The 10,815-nt window shown below is 46.3% G+C and overlaps 1 protein-coding gene across 3 annotated transcripts; it reads left to right on the top strand.

The window, feature by feature from the left end:
- The first annotated feature begins 499 nt into the window (after nucleotides 1–499).
- PLPBP (pyridoxal phosphate binding protein) lies at nucleotides 500–10,522 on the top strand. 3 transcript variants are annotated; one of them, XM_065900002.1, is made up of 8 exons: nucleotides 500–669; nucleotides 2,636–2,743; nucleotides 2,822–2,857; nucleotides 3,357–3,432; nucleotides 6,602–6,736; nucleotides 8,362–8,534; nucleotides 9,431–9,529; nucleotides 10,388–10,522. In XM_065900002.1, the coding sequence occupies exons 1-8, from the start codon at nucleotides 571–573 to the stop codon at nucleotides 10,520–10,522; spliced, it is 861 nt and encodes a 286-aa protein (XP_065756074.1). In that variant the 5' UTR covers nucleotides 500–570. The 3 variants fall into 3 exon arrangements, with proteins under 3 accessions (XP_065756074.1, XP_065756073.1, XP_065756072.1); XM_065900001.1 differs by having other exon boundaries at nucleotides 571–669; nucleotides 2,828–2,857; nucleotides 8,392–8,534; XM_065900000.1 differs by having other exon boundaries at nucleotides 571–669; nucleotides 8,392–8,534.
- Nucleotides 10,523–10,815: the final 293 nt, after the last annotated feature.

Here is a 10,815-nt window from a genome sequence, read left to right as displayed (position 1 = left end):
TTAGAAAACTTTAAATTACATATGTGTCTTACACTGGGCAGTACTGGGCTAAAGGATGACCAGAGGAAAATAACCGTACATTGGAATCCTGCCATGTTCTTTGCAGTTTTCTTTTATATCTCTTAACGGTTCCTCCCGAGAATCATCTGAGATAAAAGGCATGTCTCCCGCCCCAGCAGCTTCTCCTGCTGATCCGCGAGCAAAGGACCCCGGGAAGAGGACCTCGAGCATAGGCCAAGTTTTCTGCGTCCTTTCGGTTCCGCGGGGGCGGCAGAGACACCGGACGCAGAAGGCCCGCCCCACGGCCCGGGAACTACGCTAGCAGCGCCTCCGCACCCAGGAGCCACGCCGGGCTTCCGCGGCGACCTTCCCAAGATGGCGCCGTCGAGGGGCCGGGGCCGGGGCCGGGGCCACCGGCCGCTCCGTCCCCGTCCCGCCCCGTGCTGACGATTGGCTGAGACGACTCGGGGGTGAGCGGTGATTGGGCACACGGAGACGTGAGCTGGGCGGGACCGGAAGGGGTCTCAGCCTGGGGAGCGGGGGTCCGGGCTGGACGTTAGGCCCTGGGGGATGTGGAGAGCTGGCAGCATGTCCGCGGAGCTGGGGGTCGGCTTCGCCCTGAGGGCGGTGAACGAGCGCGTGCAGCAGGCGGTGACGCGGCGGCCGCGGGTGAGGAAGGGGACCGCGTGGTGACGGTGGGCGGCCGCTTTGAGGCGGGGGGGGGGGGAACACCCGCGTGCAAATGGGTCGTCACAATGACGCAGAGGGGTCTCCCGGAGGGGCGGGACCTGCCCGCCGCCTTGGCATTGGCGCGGGTTGCAGAGCCCCCAAAAGGCTAGCGAAGGGGTTCCTCAGCTTACGTCAGGTTTTCTGGAGGTTGGCTTGGTCGGAGCGGAAGGTGTCGGTATCCCGGGAAAATGACCAGTCTCCAGGCAGCGCGATCATTCTCCATCCCGCTTCGTGTTAGGGGTCAGCAGCCTTGGCGGGTGGGAGAGGGGCCAGGCCTGTGCCCGGAGGCTGCAGGAGAAGACGTCCACTACCAGAGCAGCCAAAGGCGGCCAGGTCTGCCGGAGATCACGTGTGTGGCAGCGTCTCAGCTAGTAGATGCTCAGTAAATGTCAGTCCACCCACCCCCCTCGCTGGCGCAGGACAGGGTGGATTGGCCCGACTTGGGAGGGAGGCACCAGAGCTGCACTTGCGCGTTTGGGGCAGGAGGGAATTGACCTCCAATCCGAAGCAGTTTACGGGGAGATTTTTTTTTTCCCCTATATATATTTCCTCTCCTGTTGGAAGTTCACTAAACCAAAGGTCAGTATCTTCCCCCCTCAGTGCAAGTTCAAGCTGAATTGTGTGGAGTAAGACAGGCTTGAATAGAGAGGTCAAAGTTTTCTCTGATCAAGCATTTATGGTGTTAGAGCTGAGAATGCTGGTCTGGAGACAGAAGACCTGTATTAGTGTAGCCTTTACTTGGCTGTTACTTAGACGTTACGTTGAACAAGTCACTTAACTGCTCGGGCTGTCAGTTTCCTCATACGTACAGGCAATGGAAAGCTCTAAGCTCCCTTCCAGCATTAGTTTTTTGTGATTCTCCAAGAAAAAGCTAGAGATTCCCCTAATAAATAATCACGCTAGGGGGTGCTCCCAGCATAACTTTCAGGCAGATGGGCTGCCTGTTCCACTTTTTTCTCTAGAAACTGTCAATTCATCCGCACAATCCTAGGAGTTATGACATGGTCTTAAAAGGTTGGCAGTGCAGCCCTCGGAAGGGGAAACTCTTTGCTAATCATTGTAACTTTTCAGGCCCTTTGAGAACTCTGTGATTCTGTAAAAATTCCAGAGGGTGATGGGGTACATGAAAACTGAGCCATATGGGGATAGGTGAATCTCTTCCCTGTGTGGATTTGGTTATAGCAGAGTCCAGGGAAGCCGCTCTTTATGTAATGGCCATGACGGGGGGTCAGATAGGTCTAATCCTGAGGCCAGAGCCTTCTGTGTCCTTGCCTTAGTTCTGCCGCTGGTTCTCGATTCGATTGTACAGTAAGTTACAGAGTTGCCCTAAGCAGGCTGCTTTTGAGAGTGCCTGTGGGCAATACTGATAACTACACCAGGACCCAGATGAGTTTCCAAGACTGTTGACCTCGGGGTTTCAGAAGCCAGAAGTGGCCTCCCTTCTAGTCAGAGAGCAATGCCTTCTCTTGACAAAGTGATTCTTAAACCTCCAACCTTGGCATGCAAGAGGCTCATCCAGAGAGCTTGATTTAAGGGAGATTCGCAGACTCCAGACTGAGATTCAGATCCAGTGGGTCTGGAGCAGGACCCAGGTGATGCTGATACTGTCGGTCAAAGACCAGGCTCTACGGAAATCCTGCTCTTACTTACCTGCCCAGCTCTCCTGAGAGAGAAAGGTCTTCTGCTAGATGTTAAGGTAGCTAGCGTATTAGAGTTAGATGCCACGCATACAAAAGACATTTGATCAACATCATTTGACACTGATCTCCCTGCAGTATTGGAAAAATGGATCTTCCAGAATGCCAAGTTAAAGATCTCTGCCAGTCTCTTCTACAGGATGTCCTACAGGGCTTATTGGGATAATATTCCCAACCTTTGATTCCTCTGGGTCTTTTCCTCTTGGCAGGAACTCCCAGCCATCCAGCCCCGGCTAGTAGCGGTCAGCAAAACCAAACCTGCAGACATGGTGATCGAGGCCTACAGTCACGGGCAGCGCACTTTCGGGGAGAACTATGTAAGAACCCTTTTCCACACTGCCCTCGGAAGAGTCACGTATGCCAGGCTTCTGACTTGTTCTGTTTTTACCCTCTAGGTTCAGGAACTGCTTGAAAAAGCATCAAATCCTAAAGTAAGTGGAATCTGAATTCTTTAGTTTGTATCTGAGTCTTGGCTGTTCAGTTGAAAATTAGACCCACGTCGGTGGTTGAGTTTTAGAGCTGGAGGTTGGGCTGGCGGTAGAAATGTCTGCGTTCACCTCGAGCCCTAAACATTTCTCATCTAGATTTTCTTTCTTTCTTAAGATCATAGTTTTCTCCTTTGTGGCTTTTTGAAAATGGTGATTTTTAGGAGCTTGCTGTAATCTTGGATCCTTTTGAGATTTGAAAGCTTTAATGAGTTCATTCTTAATGGGCAATATCTGAAAGAAGGAGAGAGTTGATGGGAACAAGGAAGAGAAATAGAACAGAAGCCTTCAGGTTTTCTCTAAGTATCCTTAGGAGCCTGACGGAAGATGACAGTAGTGGTTTATTGCATAGAGGGGAAAGGTCAGAAGGCAGCGTGCAAGGTATGTGGGCGGGCAAGGCCTCCGCACAGTCTTAAGTCAAACACGGTCACCTCTTTCTCTTCAGATTCTGTCTTCGTGTCCTGAGATCAAATGGCACTTCATTGGCCATCTACAGAAACAAAATGTCAACAAGTTGATGGGTAAGATAAAACTCTAAATATGAAGACACAATGTTTTCATCATTGTATCACTTACAGTACCTTCTGTGGAAGAGAGAAGATTTTAGAGTATTCCTGATTCACCATTTGTGCTTTGGAGTTTCTTTTGGGAAAGAAGTCGTAGTTCTTTTTTCAATTTTTTTTTCAGTGGAAGTGTAGCTGATTTACAATGTTGTGCCCATGCCTGCTATGCAGCAGAGTGACTCAGTTACACGCGCGTGCGCATTCTCTTTTCATGTTCTTTTCCATTACGGTTTATTACAGGATGTTGAACATAGTTCCCTGTGCTGTACAGTAGGACCTTGTTGCTTATCCATTCTACGTATAATAGTTTGCATCTACTAACCCCAAACTCCCAGTCTGTCCCTCTCCCTCCCCCGCCCCCCTTGGCAACCACAAGTCTGTTCTCTGTGTCTGTGAGTCTGTTTCTGTTTTGTAGATAGGTTCATTTGTGCCATATTTTAGATTCCACACATAAGTGATATCATATGGTATTTGTCTTTCTGACTTACTTCACTCAGTGTGATCATCTCTAGTTGCATCCATGTTGCCGCAGATGGCATTAGGAAATCTTCGTTCTTAACATAAGGGAAAACATCATGTAAGAAAAGAATGAACTCACAATTGACTGGGTAATATATACTTGGAAACCTACCCTACCTCACATTAGGTATTTTTTTGTGGTCTTTGAAATAAATTATAAGGAATTAAAGCCCATAAAATTTTTCAGCTGGCAAAGGAGACACTTTTGTCCTTTTCGCTTTAAATGAAAGGCTACAGTAAATAAAATGCAATAATGTACAATACTACAAGTAAAGTATATAATAATAAAATACAATATACAGTAACATACAGTAAATAAAGTAAAATTAAGAATTAACTATAGAAAGACTTAACTGCATGAAAATGACAGGTGGAGATCTTCCTGAATAACTGAATATTTATTTCTCTCAAGGTGTCAAAACTAAAGTAACCTGTATTTATTTTTTAAAACAGCCTCATTGAAGTATAATTGACATACAATAAATTGCATGTATTTAATTTGATAAGTTTTGACATATGTTTGCACTTATGAAACCATCACAACTATCATGGTCTTAAACGTATTCAGAATGGCCATCATCAAAAACTATACAAATAATAAATGCTGGAGAGCGTGTGGAGAAAAGGGAAACCTCCTTTTCTGGGAATGTAAATTGATATAGCTAATACGGATATAGCTAATAGGGAGAACAGGATGGAGGTGCCTTAAACTAAAAATAGAACTGACATATGATCCAGCAATCCCACTCCTGCGCATATATCCAGAAAAGATGAAAACTCTAATTCGAAAAGATACAAGCACCCCAGTATTCATAGCAGCACTGTTTACAATAGCCAAAACATGGAAGCATCCTGAGTGTCCATCAACAGATGAATGGATAAAGAAGATGCGGTACATATGCACAATGGAATATTACTCAACCATAAAAATGAATGAAATTCTGCCATTTGCAGCAACATAGATGGACCTAGAGATTGTCATACTAAGTGAAGTAAGGCTGAGAAAGACAGATATATGCTATCACTTATATGTGGAATCTAAAAAAAAAAAAGGTACAAAATGAACTTATTTACAAAACAGCATCAGACTCACAGGCAGGAAACAAACTTATGGTTACCCAAGGGGAAAGGGGTGGGGGGAGGGATAAATCAGGAGTGTGGGATTAACAGATACACACCACTATGTATAAAATAGATAAACAACAAGGTCCTACTGCGTAGCACAGGGAACTATATTCAGTATCTTATAATAACTTTTATGGGAAAAAAATCAGAATATATGTAACGAATCACTTTGCTCTATACCTGAAACTAACACAATATTGTAAATCAACTATACTTCAATTTTTAAAAAAAGAATGCAGATAAGGTATTAGCATATTACCTGGAGGATTTCAGTGTTTAATAAACGTAAGCTGCTGATGTTGCTTCTGTCTTGTTGTTTTTTATCTGAGGCAAGACTAAATGCATCTTTGGGAAAGAAGTTGGTTTTGATGACAGTTAAGTATCTCCCTTAGCTGTCAGTGGTCATTCTGATGTCCTTGTTGAATAAGAGCATCCCCATCCCAGGAAGTTTAAAGACATGGAGATATCAGGCCCAGGGAGCACTTTAGCTTTCACTCTTTAACCTTTCCTTATTGTCATCTTGGCCTGTTTCTCTCAGTTTGAACTGAGATTTAATCAGATCAAGCCTGCCATTGAGAATCTCTACAATTATCAGCTTCTTTTTTTTTCACTGTTTATTGTTTTTTTAATTCTTATTTTTTTATTGAAGTATAGTTTATTTTCTTTTTTTAATATTTATTTATTTATTTTTGGCTGCATCAGGTCTTAGTTGCAGTGTGTGGGCTTCTCTCTAGTTGTGGCATGCAGGCTCTCTAGTTGTGGCACGTGAGCTCTGTAGTTGTGACGTGCAGGCTCCAGAGCACGTGGGCTCTGTAGTTGCAGCACACGAGCTCTCTGGTTGTGGCGCACGGGCTCAGTAGTTGCGGCGTGTGGGCTTAGTTGCCCCACGGCATGTGGTATCTCAGTTCCCTAACCAGGGATCGAACTCACGTCCCCTGCATTGGAAGGTGGATTCTTAACCACTGGACCACCAGGGAAGTCCCTAAGTATAGTTGATTTTCAATGTTTCAATGTTGTGTTAGTTTCAGATGTAAAGCAAAGTGATTAAGATAGATAGATAGATAGATTCTTTTTCAGATTCTTTTCCCATATAGGTTATTGCAAAATGTTGCGTATAGTTCCCTGTGCTATACAGTAGGTCCTTGTTGGTTATCTGTTTTGTATATAGTAGTGTGTATATGTTACTCCCAAACTCCTAATTTATAAACTATTAGCTTCTTGGAGCTTATGGATGGATACGTGTGCCGCCTGATGGTAGCACGTCATCACCTCCCTTTCCTTATTCGTATTTTCCGATTAGACAGCAATGGGCTGACATTCGAACTTAATATCTAGTAAACTGTCGCATAAGTCTTAGCAGAACTGAGACTTAACTGTCGTTTTCCTGGGAAATTATTTTCCTGTCTACCAAGAAAAGCTTTGTGGTGTGTTGCTTGCTGCGGTCAGGTGAGTGAAGAATGACCTGGCCTCTTTCTCGTTACAGCTGTCCCCAATCTCTTCATGCTGGAAACAGTGGATTCTGTGAAGCTGGCAGACAAAGTGAACAGTGCGTGGCAGAAAAAAGGTTCTCCCGAAAGGTTAAAGGTTATGGTCCAGATTAACACCAGTGGAGAGGAGAGTAAGTGACCAGACCTGGACTGCAGACTTTTCTCCCCTTAGGATGGTGGTACCTCAGGAAGAATGGCAGGCCTAAGCATCTGATACCTAAGGTTACAGAAAGAAGTCACAGGCCTTTAAGGAAACTGTTGTATGTAGGGTCTCGGCACAGTGACATCCAAACCTGTCCACGTGTAATTCTTTAATACATCATGGTTTGTTATTTCCTAATTTTTGAGGAGGTGGGCAAGGGGAATCGAGAAGGGCATTGTGACTTTGATCCTGAAAATTCTCAGAGGTCACCATCCCTCCTGAAAGAGATTGCAGTTTTACATGTATAATACTTCTCAGGACCTAACAAAACTATTTAATGTTACATTCGGAGAAAATGGAAGAAATATCACTGTGAGTACCAATCAGTGAACATGTTTATGGGGCTTGGGTTAGCAATGTAAAATAGTAAACAGAACCTGGGCTCTGAAATCAGACAGACCTGGAGTCTGAGCTCCACCACTTGCAGCGTTGTAACCTCAAGTAATGTACCTAACCTCTCTGCACTTCACTGCCTTACCTGGCAGTGCAAGCAGGGCAGTACTCCCAAGGGTGTTGTGAGGCTTGAACGTGGAAATGGAGGTAAAGCTGTTGCTATAGAGCCCTGAGCGTCTTACCTGTTAGCTCTTTGTTAAGAATAAGTGTTTACAGACCAGTCATTTGCCTATAGAGCTTAGGCTGAAGGAACAAGCATGGGGCCTAGAGTCAGGCTACCTGGATCCACATCCCAGTTCCACATTTCCTGGTTGTGTGACCTCGGGAAAGGTACTTGGTTTCCCGGTGCCTCAGTCTCCCCCTCTTCAGAATGGGGAAAGTAAGAGTACTTACTTCATCCAGTCACTGCGTTTAATGACAAGCTCTAAGGACTTGGCACATGTGCCTGGCACAGAAGCGTTCAGTAGATTTTAACAATTATCGTTATATGTACATGTACCTAGATTCTACAGTACATTATCAATATAGGTAAATCTGAAATTGACTCCAGATCAAGTCTGTTACATCATTTCTTGATCAGTGGCTGTCATTTGCCCTAATTAAAGATTGGTGGATTGTTAGCATCTCCATCTGTTAAGTTAGAGAAGGACAGTATCCATCCTCATAACTGTATAACATAATCATTTGCTGCGGATTCCTCCTCTGGTTGTTAATTAGCAAGTTCAGTTACATTTTGCAAGTTATAGTCAAAACTATGTAATATATACTTCATTTTTAATTTTTTTACAATTCTAATAAATTAATAAAACGGTAGAAATACCAGATTTGGAAAAATAATTCTCGGGTTAATCTGGCATTTTGGCGATGTGAATCTTCTTGGTGTCTCAAGAAAAGCAGTGTTCTTTCTTTTCCTTCTACTCTAGCTGTTCTCAGATGCTGAGATAGAATAAGGAGAATCCAGTTTAGAGCTCTTCCCTTGAGAAACTCAGAACCAGGTCAGAAGGGGAGTAACACACACGGAGACCTCAATGTAAAGTCACTCCTTTGGTCTTGAGGACAAGTTCTTCCAAGAAGTCCTCTTGTCTGAGAGCCACCTCCTCCACCATAAGGAAGGGATGAGAAGGGGGCTCTCCGCTGGCTTCCTGGAACATCTTGGTATGTTCTATGTGTCTTCTGTTTCTTTTTGTGAAGGCAAACACGGCCTGCCCCCTGCAGAGATGGTGGCCGTGGTGGAACACATAAGCGCCAAGTGCCCCAGCCTGGAGTTCGTGGGGCTGATGACCATCGGGAGCTTAGGGCACGATCTTAGTCGAGGACCAAACCCAGACTTCCAGGTACTCGGGGCCCGGGGTGGGGCGCTGCTCACCTGCCAAGCAAGCATCTGGTGAGGTGCTGGAGCAGGGCTGGCTGCTGCCGTCGACTCCACAGACATCCCGGACGTTGCCTGTCATGTTATATTATTACCGTCTTCTGGAACTCTCCTCATACGGGACACAGAACAGGTCCCCAAACCTCCAAAGACCCTTCTCGGCTCAGTGTGAACCTGCCTGACATGGTCTTTAGAGAAAGTGAGCTCTGACTTCCTCCCCAACGACTGACAGCTTTCTTGAAAAGGAGGAGAATTTGCTAAAAAAAAAACCTTTCAGTAACTTCTGGCAATTTTTTTCAAACATTTTTTTTCTATCTTTTTAAAATATTTTATTTTATTTATTTATTTTTGGCTGCATTGGGCCTTCATTGCTGCGTGCGGGCTTTCCCTAGTTGTGGCGAGCAGGGGCTACTCTTCGTTGCGGTGCGCGGGCTTCTCATTGCCATGGCTTCTCTTGTTGCAGAGCACGGGCTCTAGGCGCACAGGCTTCAGTAGTTGTGGCACGTGGGCTCAGCAGTTGTGGCTCGTGGGCTCTAGAGCACAGGCTCAGTAGTTGTGGCACAAGGGCTCAGTAGTTGTGGCTCACGGGCTCTGGAGAGCAGGCTCCATAGTTGTGGCGCACAGGCTTAGTTGCTCCACGGCACATGGGATCCCGGAGCAGGGATCGAACCCGTGTCCCCTGCATTGGCAGGCGGTTGCTTAACCTCTGCGCCACCAGGGAAGTCCACTTCCAGCAATTTTAACAGGCCTTGAAACCATGAGGAATAAAGAATCTCTGTCAGAGATGTTGAGATTCAGCGGCTTTCAGGCATCCTCGGAGAAGGCAGGGATAAATGGATGTCACACTCGTCTCTCTGTCAGGTGTTACTGTCCCTCCGGGAGGAGCTGTGCAGGAAACTGAGCATTCCTGCCGACCAGGTGGAGCTGAGCATGGGCATGTCCATGGACTTCCAGCATGCGGTGAGTGTCCTCCCCGGCGCCCTCCGTGCCTCAAGTTCGGGTCCAAAGGCCCCCAGCAAGAATGTGTTTTTGCTACAGAAAAGCCTCGTTGTAGCGTTAGGTGCCCAGGAGTGCTGGCTCTCACCTATACTAGCACCCCCAGCCGCTTCTTTTTTGAAATGAATTGTATAGAAATTATAGCCCCACACATAATTTTTTAAATTAATTCCCTAAGTGGAATCTAAAGGAAAATAAGAAGAAATTAAACTACAGCTTCTTAAAAAGGCATTTCACTGTGTTCATGCTTGGGCGTGGTTACATGACAGTAAGTCATGACGAAGTAGTCTGATGGCTCATCGTACGTGTAGATTCACCATGATGGCAGCAGCTCTAAGTACGTTCTGATAGGTGTGCTGTATTAACAACTCACATACGTGATCTTCTGGGGCAGTGGATAACTTGATAACGTGTTCCAAAAATCACACTATAAACTTTCCTCCAGGTATACAGTAGGAGCTCGTGTGGAAAATAGAATATACTAAAGCAATGCAAAAATACTTTGTGTTTATAAGTAAAATGGAATTAGATCCTGCGCTCAGGAGGATCTAAGCCGTGCCACCTAGCTGGCAACATCTCAGTCCCCTGAGCAGGAATCGAACCCGGCCCCTGCCGTGGAAGCACGGAGTCCTAACCGCTGGACCACCAGGGAAGTCCCCTTACTTACTTCTTAAACACCCTCTCCTGGTGGACCACTGCCCCATAGTCCTCTGCAGCTGCGTCATCGTTGTCCTTCCGAGAAGCCCCTCAGGTGAGGCTCAGCTTCAGCGTCTGCTGCGTTTCATTACTTTAAACTCAGCCCTCGGTACTCCTTTCCCACAGATTGAAGTGGGATCTACGAATGTCCGAATAGGAAGCACCATTTTTGGAGAGCGAGATTACTCCAAGAAAGCTGCCCCAGACAAGGCTGCAGCAGAGCTGAAGGCCCCGGCGGCGGAGGTGGCCCGGGCACATTGAGCAGCGGCCCAGCCCAAGGGCCGGGTCCAGGAAGACTGACTACGCACTACCCTGGGCTTTCGCTTCCACGTGCCCCACATCACAGCACGACCACACCCTCCTCGGGACCTGGAAAGAGCACGCCGACCATTATGTGCGTCGATGGAAACCATCTGACTTAGTGTCTGACGCAGGAAGCTCACTTCAAGCAGTGACTTTGGATTGGATTTGAGGAATCCAGACTTTTCTGCAGAACAGGTACCTGGGCACTAGTCAGGAGTTGAGTTCAGGCTCGAACATTGCCCAGGGGCACC

Source organism: Phocoena phocoena, chromosome 21 (assembly GCF_963924675.1).
Source record: "Phocoena phocoena chromosome 21, mPhoPho1.1, whole genome shotgun sequence".
Taxonomy (NCBI): domain Eukaryota; kingdom Metazoa; phylum Chordata; class Mammalia; order Artiodactyla; family Phocoenidae; genus Phocoena; species Phocoena phocoena.
This window is presented reverse-complemented; position numbering and strand designations above follow the sequence as displayed.